At 47.0% G+C, this 15,117-nt stretch overlaps 1 protein-coding gene across 1 annotated transcript in view; it reads right to left on the bottom strand.

The window, feature by feature from the left end:
• LOC138773957 (calpain-2 catalytic subunit-like) overlaps window positions 1–15,117 on the bottom strand; it is a 50,787-nt gene that overhangs the window by 16,632 nt on the left and 19,038 nt on the right. The window contains exons 8-9 of the mRNA XM_069954465.1: window positions 6,116–6,190; window positions 2,436–2,593 (exon numbers count right to left, since the gene is read on the bottom strand). Of these exons, the coding sequence (XP_069810566.1) occupies window positions 2,436–2,593; window positions 6,116–6,190 (233 nt within the window). The remainder of the gene's footprint in view (window positions 1–2,435; window positions 2,594–6,115; window positions 6,191–15,117) is intronic.

Below are 15,117 nucleotides of genomic sequence, written 5' to 3'. Positions count from 1 at the left end.
AAGGGGACCATCTATAAGGGAGGAGGGGGGGTGAAGGGGACCATCTATAAGGGAGGAGGGGGGGTGAAGGGGACCATCTATAAGGGAGGAGGGGGGGTGAAGGGGACCATCTATAAGGGAGGAGGAGGGGGGGGGGTGAAGGGGACCATCTATAAGGGAGGAGGGGGGGGGGGGTGAAGGGGACCATCTATAAGGGAGGAGGGGGGGTGAAGGGGACCATCTATAAGGGAGGAGGAGGGGGGGTGAAGGGGACCATCTATAAGGGAGGAGGGGGGGTGAAGGGGACCATCTATAAGGGAGGAGGGGGGGGTGAAGGGGACCATCTATAAGGGAGGAGGAGGGGGGGGTGAAGGGGACCATCTATAAGGGAGGAGGGGGGGGGGTGAAGGGGACCATCTATAAGGGAGGAGGGGGGGTGAAGGGGACCATCTATAAGGGAGGAGGGGGGGTGAAGGGGACCATCTATAAGGGAGGAGGGGGGGTGAAGGGGACCATCTATAAGGGAGGAGGGGGGGGTGAAGGGGACCATCTATAAGGGAGGAGGGGGGGTGAAAGGGACCATCTATAAGGGAGGGGGGGGTGAAGGGGACCATCTATAAGGGAGGAGGGGGGGTGAAGGGGACCATCTATAAGGGAGGAGGGGGGGTTAAGGGGATCATCTATAAGGGAGGAGGGGGGGGTGAAGGGGACCATCTATAAGGGAGGAGGGGGGGGGGTGAAGGGGACCATCTATAAGGGAGGAGGGGGGGGTGAAGGGGACCATCTATAAGGGAGGGGGGGGGTGAAGGGGACCATCTATAAGGGAGGGGGGGGGGTGAAGGGGACCATCTATAAGGCAGGGGGGGTGAAGGGGACCATCTATAAGGGAGGGGGGTGAAGGGGACCATCTATAAGGGAGGGGGGGGTGAAGGGGACCATCTATAAGGGGGGGGGGGTGAAGGGGACCATCTATAAGGGAGGGGGGGAGGGGACCATCTATAAGGGAGGGGGGGAAGGGGACCATCTATAAGGGAGGGTGGGCGGAGAGGGGGCCATCCATAAGGGAGGGTGGGGGGAGAGGGGGCCATCCATAAGGGAGGGGGGGTGAAGGGGACCATCTATAAGGGAGGGGGTAAAGGGGGCCATCTATATGGAGGGGGGAGAGGGGGCCATCTATAAGGGAGGGGGGGTGAAGGGGACCATCTATAAGGGAGGGGGGGAAGGGGACCATCTATAAGGGAGGGGGGGGAAGGGGACTATCTATAAGGGAGGGTGGGGGGAGAGGGGGCCATCCATAAGGGAGGGTGGGGGGAGAGGGGGCCATCCATAAGGGAGGGTGAGGAGAGAGGGGGCCATCTATAAGGGAGGGGGTAAAGGGGGCCATCTATATGGAGGGGGGAGAGGAGGCCATCTATAAGGGAGGGTGGGAGGAGAGGGGGCCATCTATAAGGAGGGCAACATGGGGGGAGAGGGGCCATCTATTTGGGGGGAGGCAACATAGGGGGAGAGGGAATACACAGAGGGGGGCATATATTATTAGGGGGTCACATAGAGTCAGGCTACCCACTAAAGGAGTGTGTAAAGGGGACAATACAGATGTGCAGTGTGTATATAGATGAGGATGGTGCCAGAGTGAGGAGACTAATATGTCTGTCTGGCAGATTCTGTGGATTCGTGGCTCGGAGAAGTTCTCATAACGGCCCAGGGCAAATGGAGAAGAAGATGAAAAGGGAAGAACTCCGATCAGAGAAGACGTCCCCTGTGAGTCACCTGATATATCTGCACTGTAATGTATATGGTGTATAGAGCCTGTGTAGAGCTGGGGCCACCTCTATATGACTGGATGAGGTGATTTAGTGTACTGGATTTGGTCAGTAACAATATGGTGGTGATGGTAGTGGTTGTGGTGTGGCGGTAATGTTTCCTTCCTATATACTGGTATTACTGGTAATATAGGTCTCAGTATACAGGATTTGGTCGGTAACAGTATGGCAGTAATATGTACGGTGATAATACTTTCTCTTCCAATATGCTGGTGTTAGTGGTAATATCTGTCTTGGTGTGTATATATATATATATATATATATATATATATATATATACATATATATATATATATATATATATACACACACCAATAGCATCACTTGGTCGTGAAAGGAGGGGGGGGGGGGCCCAAGTTGGCCTCTCGCACCAGGGCCCAGGAGACATTAGCTACGCCCCTGGGGGTCAGATTGTGGGTACAGAGTCACTTTAAACAGTCTAGGCCAGATTATATACCTCCAGGCCATAATGTTTCTTGCCACTGGTTTTCTCACTTCTGGCCTTGGCCACAGTATACCCCAGGGGATACTTTCTGTATCGGGAGGGGAGGGGCTTGCTAAATTGTGTGACTGTGGACATCCGTATAATGCATGATGGTGATAGTCATGATTTATGAGTATACACATTCTCACCTGACATATATCTTCCTCCGGCAGTTTCTCCCTTTTTCCAGCTGCCGTTAAATTCGGTCAGGCAATACTTGTAGTTGTCACTGCAGCACACCTCACTCAGGGTGATGTCACATATCTGCACTTTTGGAAATTGCTTTTGAAAGTCAGGGAAGGCTATCCTGCAATCAATAGTTTACAGATTTCCAAAACTCCCCAAATACAAAATCAAGATATTTACTTTTATGAGGTAGTCACATTATCGCATGTCATGTAAAAAGGTTTTAAAAGGGTATTCTGGGGAAAAAATATTTTAAAATCAACCGGTGTCACAAAGTTATACAGATTTGTAAATGACTTCCATTTAAAAAAATGCAAGTCTTCCAGTACTTATGAGCTGCTGTATGTCCTGCAGGAAGCTGTGTATTCTTTCTAGTCTGACACAGTGCTCTCTGCTGCCACCTCTGTCCATGTCATTAAGTGTCCAGAGTAGTAGAGTTTTTTAATGCAATTTGCTACTGCTCTGGACAGTTCCTGTCAGGGACAGAGGTGTCAGCAGAGATCACTGTGTCAGACTGGAAAGAATACACCACTCAAGGCAGTTTCTAAGGCATTTTGGCAACAGGGCGAATCTTGATAAAAGCGCCCCTCCCCTCGCTCAGTTCAGCCCTGGGGAAGGAACGGGGGCTATTATCAAGTTTCGGGTTACCAGGAAGAAGCAGTGTGTGTATTACGGAATAGAGTGGTGTTGCACCCCTTACAAAAACATCATTCAGTGACTCACAGGTGACGTCTTCTTTAATCTGAGGGGTCACTTTCCTTTTCCTCTCCATCTGGCCCAGACCACTAGGAAGATGTTTTTGCAGCTACAATTCATCTCTTCAGAACCTGCCAGACATTTCCAGCAACTTCCTTGCCTTTTCCTCTCCTATAGGCTCCAAAACAGTTTTAATTCTTCTGTTTGGTGCACTAAAGTCAGTAGGTATGTGGGTTGACCCCTGCTGTCCCTCCCATATAAGAATAATGTCCCCCTGCATTGCCCCACATATACTAATAATGCTCCCCTGCATTGCCCCCATATAGTAAAAATAATGTACCCTGCATTGTCCCCATATACGTATAATGTCCCCAGCATTGTCCCATATACGTATAATAATGTCCCCTGCATTGCCCCCATATAGTAATAATAATGTCCCCTGCATTGTCCCCCATATACATATAATAATGTCCCCTGCATTGTCCCCCATATACATATAATAATGTCCCCTGCATTGTCCCATATACGTATAATAATGTCCCCTGCATTGCCCCATAAACTTAGAATAATGTCCCCTGCATTGTCGCCCCCCCCAAAAAATATATATATATGTTGTCCCCTTATAGATGGCCCCCCTCTCCTCTATGCTGCCCCCCTTATAGATGGCCCCTCTCCCCCCTTTCTTATACACCCTTGTAGATGACTTCCTCCCCCCCCTCCCTTATAGATGGCCCCTTCTCCCCCTTTACCTATACCCCCGTCCCCCTTATAGATGGACCCTTCTCCCCCTTTACCTATACCCCCTTATAGATGACCCCTTCTCCCCCCTTTCTTATACCCCCTTATAGATGGCCCCTCCCCCCCTTATAGATGGCCCCCTCTTCTCCCCCTTATAGATGGCCCCCTCTCCCCCTCCTTATAAATGGTCCCCTCTTCCCCCCCTCCCTTATAGATGGCCCCTTTTTCTCCCCCTTATAGATGGATTCCTCTCCCCCCTCCCTTATAGATGGCTCCTTCTCCACCCCCTTATACATGGCCCCTCTCCCTTGCTTGCATATAAATAGCCCCCTCTCCCCCCCCCCTTATAGATGGCCCCCTCTCCCCGCCTCCCTTATATATGGCCCCCTCCCCCCTCCCTTATAGATTGCCCCCTCTCCCCCCCTCCCTTATAAATGGCTCCTTCTCCCCCCTGCTCCCTTGTAAATAGCCCCATCTTTCCCCCCCTTATAGATAGCCCCCTCTCCCCCCCTTATAGATGGCCCCCTCTCCCCCTCTTATAGATGGCCCCTCCCCCCTCCTTTATAGATGGCCCCTCCCTCATAGATGGCCCCTCACTTATAGATGGGCCCCTCCCCCCTTACTTATACCCCCTTATAGATGGCCCCTTCTTCCCCTTACTTATACCCCCTTATAGATGGTCCCCTCCCCCCTCTTATAGATGGCCCTCTCACCCCCTATAGATAGCCACCTCTTCTCCCCCCCCCCCCTCTTACAGATGGCCCCCTCTTCCCCCCTCCCTTATAGATGGCCCCTTCCCCCGCCCTATAGATTGCTCTCTCTCCCCCTTATAGATGGCCCCTCCCCCCTCTTATAGATGGCACCCTCTCCCCCCTTGTAGATGGCCCCCTCTTTGCCCCTGTTATAGTTGCCCCCCTCTCCCCTCTGTGCACAGCAGGTAATAAAAAAAACACAACTCACCTGTCAACCCGCTCCTCCTTTGAGTCTCTCTCCTCCTGGTCTGGCCCCGGCTGATGTGCAGCTGTCGGGGGTGTCCCATCCTATCCCTGGCAGCGGCGCATCAGAGACCTCCCTGTGCGTCGGGGCTGGGACCTCCGGCACAGGGAGCGTCTTTAATAAACACTCCCTGTGCTAGAAGTCACAGCCACAGGCGCACAGGTAGCTCTCTGATGCCTGTATAGGACGGGAAACCCCGGCAGCCGAGTATCAGCCGGGGGCCAGTAAGAGCCGGCCTCTTGTGACCTCAAGCAAAACAATGCTTGCAGTCACAAGAGAATGCGGTGAGTGCGCTGGGGCTGGGCACTGTCAGGCGCCCCCTAGCTGTCAGCTTGCCCCCTAGCTGTCATGTGGTCTCCTGGCCTACCCAGTCCTAGAAACGGCCCTGACACCACTTTCTGCAAGACATACAGCAGTTTTTTTTTTTATATATATATATATATATATATAAGTGATTTACTAAATTTATGTAACTTTCTGATACCAGTTTTTTTCAGCGGCGCTTGAGATCGACTGCATAGACTGCAACGTAACGTATATTTTTGTATTAAGCACGGCCGTTGTTGCAATCGGCAACAACGGCTGTACTTGTACCTGTACGCACTTGTGTACGTTGTGTGAACATGGCCTTAGGCTGTATTCCCACATGCCTGCAAACACATCTGTCTAAAACAAAGCCTCCTAATGTTCGTCAATAGCCAAGCAATGCTGTCAGGAGTTTTGTCAGTACCAAGTAGTGACTGCAGAACAAAAAACAAAAGGTGCAACAGCAACCCACAGGTGCAAGGGCCTACCGTATATACTCCCCCCAGCGTACACACGGCAAACACCTGCTCTGTAGATATTAAAAATTAAAATATAAATATATATATATATTTTTTTTTTTTAGAAAAATGAGGATCTTGGCAAACTATTTGATCAAACAGAGTGTACCATGTCGCCACGTTAAGGCGTCCTCAGAGACATGGTCCCTACTCTAGCATTTTCACATTAGCAATAGCCTGCAATGACTGTAGAACACATGGGGATGTGGTTTTAGACAGATATGTTTGCATGCATGTGGGGACACAGTCTATACACTGATAGCAGGTGTGTCATATTGTATTGACTTAATTTCTCAACAAATCCTGATATCCTTAACTAAACTAAAGGAAATGTGAAGGGGCATGGGGCAGGTAATAAGGGGGCAGGCTGGCGCAAGATGGAAACTCACCAAAATTCACCATCATCTGGATTATATTTCAGCTTTTTCTTGTCTTCCTCATTCACTTTCTTCCACTCTTCAGAACTGAGAGGACAAGAAAAAGGATAATGAAAAAATAGCAAGGGAACTTTTCTATATAGAATTGCCGGTGTGCCCAAACAGTTCATTGGCTAAAGCTGCCATACACATTAAAGGGAATCTGTTCGCTCTAAATCATGATCAGAGATCTAGTGTCAAGGAAGCTGTGCACATCATGATAGTCAGGAAAAGGAAGGGGTGGGGGAGCGGGGAGGCCTGCTGTCCCCAGTGTGCCGAAACCCCCTCTGTGACGTGACATGGAATCAATGGAGCTGCGTCACAAAGGGAAGGAAGATACCACCTTCGAGCCATGCTGGTGTCGAGGAATAGACCAGGAGAGAAAACTTGATCACCTTTACTTTTCAATGTACTTTACACTAAGGGGTGATTCATCGACATACCCTTAGTATTTTCTGGGATCCACACTATTGTAGCTTATGGCTTGGCCCAGATAACTTGGCAAAAGCCTCTTTACTCCAAGATAAGTGGTGATGAAGGTAGTCCATTATTTCACCACTAGATGCCAGTGCTTTGTATGTAAGCTTTTATCTATTGCACAGCGGTAGTAAGCAAAGGGTTACTGTTCCTTATATATTATGTACTTTATTGACAAATAGAGATACTCTTCTTTTATACCCTATCATTCTTCCTCTTTTCTTTATACACACACTTCTCCACCAATCCCAGGGAAGCACATTAGAAAACCCCTGTAGGAGAAGTTTTACACTGGTGGGAGGAGGTGGAAGTAGCTCATTCTTACTCAGATTCTCGTGGAAGGAGGACACACAGATCAGACGACCCTGCTGTAGTCAAGCCAGGGCCCCTGTCCGGGACAGTCCAGTCATGTTAGTGAGTCGAGACACACATGTACGAAGCAGCCAGAGACACTTAGTTCTTACTGTCTATCTATTTTTACTATGCAGTGCTAGACACTACAAGGAGGACAAGTCAGGGATAAACCCAGTCCACGCCGAGAACCACTCTACAAAGTTCTAGGCAGTATCCTAAGCTACAAGAGGAACTAGCCTGGATAGAATAAAGCAACCAGAGGGTCTTCCTATCCTAACTTGCAGTGCAGGTGAAACCAGGAAGGCTCAGACACTTAGCTTCACCCAGGTAACCACGGCTGGGGCTTGTGTCACCCTATTAGGACGGGTAACTCGACACTGTAGGGCAGAAGGTTGTCAGACAGCAGTCTAAACATGGGCACAAGTAACTTCTCACTCTCAAGTATTCTTCTCAAGTTCCGGCAGAGGACATTGTGGTATCCCACCATGGGGGTTGCTATCTTTACACCCCTCGTAAAAGTCTGTACTTGTTTGTGGGCTTGTTATAACTAGAGTATTACCAAAGATGACCACTGGATATCACTGTATAGTATAACTGAGCGCCAGAAGTTGCACGGACGAAGTATTTCAAGGGTTATTTGTATGTGTGTATACCAGATTCTGTTATCCAGTAGGATTTATCCTTTCTTCTCTTTGATCTTCCCTTTTCTGTCCCCTTTCTCTATTGCACTCTTTCCACCCAACCACAACACACTTTGCACGCACGTTAGACGGGAAGGGGAGGAGTTCACAAGTAGTGCCAATTCCTAGTCAGTACTCTGCAGGGGTAAAACGCAGAACAGTGAGCTCTGACGAACCTTTTTCTTGAAGCACCACACAAGCTCTGCGATGCATTGTTTAGCCCTTTCAGAGAGGACTAGCAAACAGATAACCTTAACCAACGCCGAGGACAAGGAGCAACTACAGTGCAGGACAGTATCCAATAAAGGGCTATGAACTGATCTGGGTGGAGCAAAATTACGTAAAGTCTATGAACTCCATCTTGCAGCGCGGGTGTACTTAGGAAATCCTAACCATTCCGCTCAACCCAGGTTACAGGGTCTGGGGCTTGTGTCACCCATTGGTACGGTTCCGCCAAAGCTAGTGGGCATCAGCTGGTGTGAGGACTATAGGAAAGGTCAAAACACATTCACAGGTTGTTTCTTCTTCTACTTCTACAAAGTATTCTTCTCTACACTCCAACATCCCGGCAGAGCACATTACTAATTGGGTTGAGACTCTAACAGCACTCTCCTCTCTACTACCTCAGTACAACTTTATCAACTTTACTACGTCCTACTCAGCACTTCTCATACAGATCTGGTGGTTCTATGTATGTGTATTTATTGGAACTGTGTCACGTGTATTTCAAGATTCGTTGTATTACCTGCTGCACATTAACAACTAGTAAACCAAGTCAACGTTATCACCTGAGTCTGTGAATACTCGCTACCACCTGCACAGCACTTATACCGCAACCTTGGGACATTTCCCCTTTCTGTGGGTGGGTCCTACCACTATTCGGGAGGGTTACTACACCACTTTGGCCACCGGTAGAATAATCCGAAGGGACCCTGCAGCAGCCCAACAGGACACCGACCACAGGGAAGAAGGGTACAACCAACCATACACTGCAAAAGCAAGCGTGCCAACACACTTGTGTGCCCACCAGGCACTGGTGTCACATGACGAAACCCTTAAAGGACAAAGGCCATGAAAAACTTTTTCCCAGTAATTGAAGCACATTACAAAGTTATATAACTATGTAATGTGCTTCAATCACCTATCTGCCTCCCTTCCCTGTCTTTCCCCCCCTCCACCCCCCACCAGGAAGTGTCCTAACTCACACAGACCTAATTACTGTCAAAACCGTCACCAAGCTCTTCTCTCAGCTCCTTCTCCTGTTACAGCAGCCCCCCCTCCCCTGCCTTGTCAGGTGACTCAGCTTGCTCAGCTCCCATTGGCTAAACAACTGCAAGCCATCCTGTTACAGCAGGGGGGGGCTGCTGTAACAGGACCTAGAGCAGCCCTCCTGCTGATGACTCATCCTCACAAAAAGGAGCTGCCTGGTGACGGTGACGACAGTCATTAGGTCTGTGTGAGTTAGGACACTTTCTGGTGGGGGGTGGAGGGGGGAAAAGACAGGGAAGGGAGGCAGATAGGTGATTGAAGCATATTACAGAGTTATATAACTTTGTAATGTGCTTCAATTACTGGGAAAAAGTTTTTCACGGCACTTGTCCCTTAAGGTCCGGCTGTATCTCGGCCATCCGCCACAAGTAGTGGCGTCACACTTCCACCTAGCAAGTGACCGGCCGCCCCACCGCTACAGCATCATCTGGGGGCTCACCACAACCATACTACTTTGGGTTGGGACTCCCTTGACAAACTCCTCTCCTCTACACTGCTCCACTCTACTCAAAACTATCTAAGCACCACTACAATTACCTCTATCATATTCAGCACTTATTCAGCACATGTATTTCTCAGTACAGATCCAGTGAAGCACTAAAGTTTGTAACAAGATTATTGTTTTGCTGCCAAAGTGTTCTGTATTCTCAAGAGACTGTACAGTAAAGCTGTTCTATTTATTGCACTGGGAGACCTTCTTACATCAGCACCAGCACCTTTACACATCTTCTACACACCTTGGGTCATTTTCCCCTTTCTGTGGGTGGCGGTACTGATAGTCTGGGTGGGTCATTTGCCACTAACTTGATAGGAGCCCAAGGGACCCATCATGACCTGGCAGGTCACCGACCATTGGGGAACACTACAAATGGGCCATATATATAAAACAGGTACCAACATCACCCCCATGTGCTGGACTAGCACTGGTGTCATGACAATTCCATCATCACTGGCCGTGTACTACATTGTAACAAGCACAAGTGACTTAGCTCTGGCTTGGTCATCTTGGAAGTTACTGTGCAGATATATTTTATACCTCACATTCTAGTAAAGCATATTTGCCAACATTTGAAAAATTCCAAGAACACTTTATCATTGACAACAAGGGGTGTGGCATATTGAGGGTATGGTCTCGTAGGGTGTGGCCTATCGTGAGTGTGATTTGCGGGGTGTGGCTTGAGACCAGTGTTGTTGTTTTTTTTTCTGGAATTTCACAATTAGAACAATACAAAAGAAGCATTACACACCCCAGTATCAGGTCCCCAATATATTACACACCCCACCTCAGAGCAGCTTACAGGCTGTGGCCCAGAGATAGCACTCTACTGACTGATTGTATATATTGGTAGTTTGTGCCCATATGATGCAGCTCCATCCCATATCATCACTGACCCCTTCATCATCCTCCTGCCCCTTCATCATTATAATACGACCTCCTTCATCCTCCTGCTCCTCCATCATCATCATAATACTACCCCTTCATCCTCCTTCTCCTCCATCACCATACTACTTTCTTCATCCTCCTGCTCCTCCATCATCATACTACTTCCACCTTCATCCTCCTGCTCCTCGATCATCATACTACTACCCCCTTTATCATCCTCCTGTCCCTTCATCATTATACCATCCCTTCATCTGTAATTAAAACAAAAAGCTGTACTCACCAGTATGGTTCTCTAGTCCCCCAGCGACTCCTCTCTCTGCTCTGAATTAATGATGAAACTCGCATCGGTTGCAGGGAGGAGAGAGTGGCCCCTTGTGGCTGGAGGCAGATACTGCCTGCAGCCACAAGAGATACTGTCACAGTGGGAGCTTATGGTCCCCTGCTGTGGTGTCCCACCACGGGTGTTGCTATTAATTACACCCTTCATAAAAGCCTGTACTTTTTGAGTGTGAGTGGTGATTCAGTAGTACCAGAGTTTCGCCACAAGATGCCGCTATTGTAAGTGTGTGTGTTCAGTTATTGCACAGCTGTAGTACTTAAGGGGTTATTGTTTATTTGTTTGTCACATGGATCTGTAAGCCGATGAGAGTACTTTCTTCTTCTATCCTATCATCTCCCTCTTTACTTCAAACATACACTCTCCTCACCCACTAACAGCACACCTTACAGGGGCTGTAGGTAGGAAGTCACATGGGTAGAGAAAGTGTTGGGTCTTTTGTCTTTGGGCTCTGTAGAGAAAGGACTCTAGCCAGAACGCTCTCTACAGCAGTCCAGTTGGGCCCTGGCCCCTGCCAGGTCCCCAGTCTCAGTGTGCAGTCTAGAAGCAGACCTAGGCACATGCAACCTACAGTTTCTTCTCAAATAACTCCACTCAACACTTTGCAGTGTTAAACCTTCACTAGAGAGTCAGAGATCACAAGTCAGAGATCATCCTAACCCATGCCGTGGACAAGGAGAGACACAGTGCAGCACAGTATCCATAAGCAAGTAAATTTATCTTCAACGGAGAAGTGAAAGATGAGGCACTCGTGTATCCTTGAACAATCCGTAACTTTATTCCACCATTAGTTACAACAGGTGCTCATGGACGCGGTCAGGTGAGTGAACGGGCGACAGCCTGTTTCGCGTGATGACGTTCACGCTTCCTCTCGGCCCTGACGTCACTCCGTGACCTTGCCCCTTTTAACTTCGTGCTAATTAAAAAAGCTTCTAATTTACAAAAAAGTTAAAAACAATACAAAAAAGGAACAAAGTGCATTTTATTAACTTTGCTGTAGCAACATTGCCTGTATATACACATACATCTTGTATCTCTTCTATTTATCTATAGCCATGTACATCAGAGCGGACTCAAATGAAAGTACGATGGATGATGTATTGAGCGATGTGACCGCGAATATGCTTACCATAGATGACTCGGTAATAAGTACAGGTCGTGAGGACGCGGCAGATTTCTTTGCTGCTTGCAACACAAGAGATGAGATGCAGCTGTTGGGCACTAAAGCCCTTGAATTTAGAGCGATATCCCTAGCTGAGAAGGAGGTCAAACTATTTTGGACTGTTAACTCTCTAACATCTTATATCCAAAGTAACAGGGCACCACGAGGATTACGATCTTATAAAGATATTTCCCAGTTCCATGGAGATGAGGAATTTAAAACTGAATGGCAACGCTTACACCAAGAGCATTGCATGAATTTAACCAAGTTGGCGCAACAAAGGACGTTAAAAGAGCACCTGATGATTATTGAACAGCTGACAAAATCCAAAATGGAACTAAAATCACGGCTCACTGAAGCACAATTTGTGGCGTTTAATAAACGGATGGAGAAGAGGATTATACCTATACAGCAGGAGATCAAAGAGAGAAAGAGAAATAAATTTCTAAGAGATAAGCAGGACTATGATTCAGGAAAGATGTTTCAATGGAACCCACGCAAAATGAGACGAAATAGAAAACCAACATCTCAAAGAAAAAAGACGGAGTATTGGACTACGGACTCCAGTTCGGATTCAAGTGGAGATCCAGTTGAAGCTACCCACGACCCTAACAGCTCTGTAGCTGTAGAGGGTAATCTCCCTTAAGAGGCGCATACGGAGGGGGCGCCAGAGGCAAAAGCAGCATGAAAGGAGGTGTAAAAAGGAAGCAGGTTTCCTGGCGGAGATAGGATCTTCTGCTCCTGAGATAAACACCACAGGTACATCAGCAGGGGCTAAGAGGGATGTGGGAGTGGTGAACCTTACTAACCTAGTATTAACCCAGGAATGTTTATCTGTGTTGTCCAAGGGTCTGAATTTTTGCATAGCATCTGATTTTGATTACACTGAATTCTTACTTGATTTGCACAATGGTATTAGAAAACTAAATTTAAGAAAATTCTTTCATAATAAACCGCAGGGTACAAGAGCAGAAAATTTGATAGCTGAAAAACCAGTCAGTATCAGCCCTTTGGGATTTAGCATGAGTCCACACTTTGATGAACAAGACAGAGTGATATTACAAACCTTGATGGAATTACAGGGAGTCACATTGGGTGGTCAGATGAGAGAGGAGGAATTCTTCAGGGGTCCTGTTGAATCCACTTTTAACCCCCCCTTGTCTGCTGGTTCATCTCTGGACCTTTTTGAACAAAATGTTATACGTGAAGTTAAAAGTTTGATATATCCCAAGGCTGAAAGAAATTTATCTCAGTCTGAATAGGATGCACTAAAATGGTTAGGGTCCAGAAAAAAAGTAATCATAAAACCAGCAGACAAGGGGGGCAATGTGGTGCTATTAACCGAAGAGTACTATGTAGAGGAGGCAATGCGACAATTGCAAGATGTCCAAACTTATGAGAAATTAAGTAAAGATCCCACACAGGTTTATCTTAATAAACTGAGGTCCTTATTACGCAGGGGCGTAGAGCAGGGATTAATGTCCAAAAGATTTGAAGAAAAATTGGTAGTTGAGTTTCCTTGTAAACCCTACTGGTACTGGATCCCCAAGATCCACAAATCTATCGAGCACCCTCCAGGACGCCCGATAGTCGCTGGGAGGGGATCAGTAACGGAAGCAGTGTCTAAATATTTGGACTGGGTCCTGCGCCCGCTGTTAGAAAATTTACCCTCATATCTTCGTGATACAAAAGATCTACTCAAAGTATTGGATGAGTTTGTATGGGTGGAAGGTATGACATTGGCGAGTATTGACGTCGAGAGCCTATACACCCGCATCCCACAGGATGCGGGTGTACAGGCTGTACGGCGTCAACTCAATAAAAGTGGAAATTGTGACGATAAGTTTTCCACCTTTATCTGTGAGCTGCTAGAGTTCGTGCTCCATCATAATGCCTTCCAGTTCGCTGACCAATGGTATTGTCAGCGGGCTGAAACGGCGATGGGCACGCCGGTAGCACCAACTTTTGCAAATTTGTACCTGGCGGAGCTAGAGGATGAGATCATCTTTAATGTGCAAAATTTATATGTGTCCAAAATTGCTCTCTATATGAGGTACATAGACGATGTGCTAATTGTGTGGACCGGGACAAGTGAAGAGTTTAGTCAGTTTGTGACATACATGAATGGGAATCATTACGGTATGTCATTCACTGCAAATTATGGTAAAATTGAATTAGATTTTTTGGATGTTCATTTACAGTTGGATGGAGAAGAATTATTGGTTAGTGGGTATCGGAAGGAAACAGCCACGAACACACTGTTGGAATATAATAGCTACCGTCCACTATCTGTCAAAAAAGCGGTGCCGTACCGACAGTTTGTCCGTTTACGGCGCATTAATAATTCTGAGGACATGTTTGAACAACAGGCTGACGACCTAAGTAAGAGATTACTAGACCGGGGATATCCCAAAGAAATTATAGACAAAGCAAGAAATAAAGCTAGGACACTAAATAGAGATACCCTAGTTCATAGAGATAAGTTCAGACAGAAAAAATCTGAAAGGTTTGCGTTTGTGTTCAGACATGGCCCCATGAATGATGTGATACGATCTGCGATTAATAAAAGTTGGAGAATGTTGGAGAACGATGAAGCTCTAAGGGACATAGTGGAGAAAAAACCTATACTTGCGTTTAGAAAATGTAAAAGAATCCGTGATGAACTGGTAAGAGGACGTTTTAGACCACACAGGGACAGGAGTGCTATGTGGCTAAGTAAAAGCGATGTAAAAGGCAACCATAAATGTGGTAGATGTAAATACTGTAACCAGTTCAAAGATGGTGATCAGATTAAGTTGGGAGGTATACAGTGGCAGATTAGGGATTTCCTTACCTGCCGATCCTCGTATGTAGTTTATGCACTTCTGTGTAGCTGTGGGTACTATTATATTGGAAAGACCATCAGGCCCCACTGCCGGCGGTTCTCTGAACATGTACGTTCGGTGCGCACAGGTAAAGGATGCCCGAAGGTAATAGAACATATGTGTAAGTTTCATGGCGGTGATACAACACAATTGTGCTTTATGGGGTTGCTACAAGTTAAAAATCCCGTGAGGGGAGGGAATAGACATGATAATCTGATGAAAAGAGAAACGGAGTTAATTCTCAAGATGGATGCCCTAGGACCTCTAGGGTTAAACGATCGCTCTGATGTACATGGCTATAGATAAATAGAAGAGATACAAAATGTATGTGTATATACAGGCAATGTTGCTACAGCAAAGTTAATGAAATGCACTTTGTTCCTTTTTTGTATTGTTTTTAACTTTTTTGTAAATTAGAAGCTTTTTTAATTAGCACGAAGTCAAAAGG

The sequence above is a fragment of the Dendropsophus ebraccatus genome, chromosome 15, assembly GCF_027789765.1.
Source record: "Dendropsophus ebraccatus isolate aDenEbr1 chromosome 15, aDenEbr1.pat, whole genome shotgun sequence".
Taxonomy (NCBI): domain Eukaryota; kingdom Metazoa; phylum Chordata; class Amphibia; order Anura; family Hylidae; genus Dendropsophus; species Dendropsophus ebraccatus.
The sequence above is the reverse complement of the archived record's forward strand: the minus strand, read 5'-3'. Positions and strand labels throughout refer to the sequence as shown.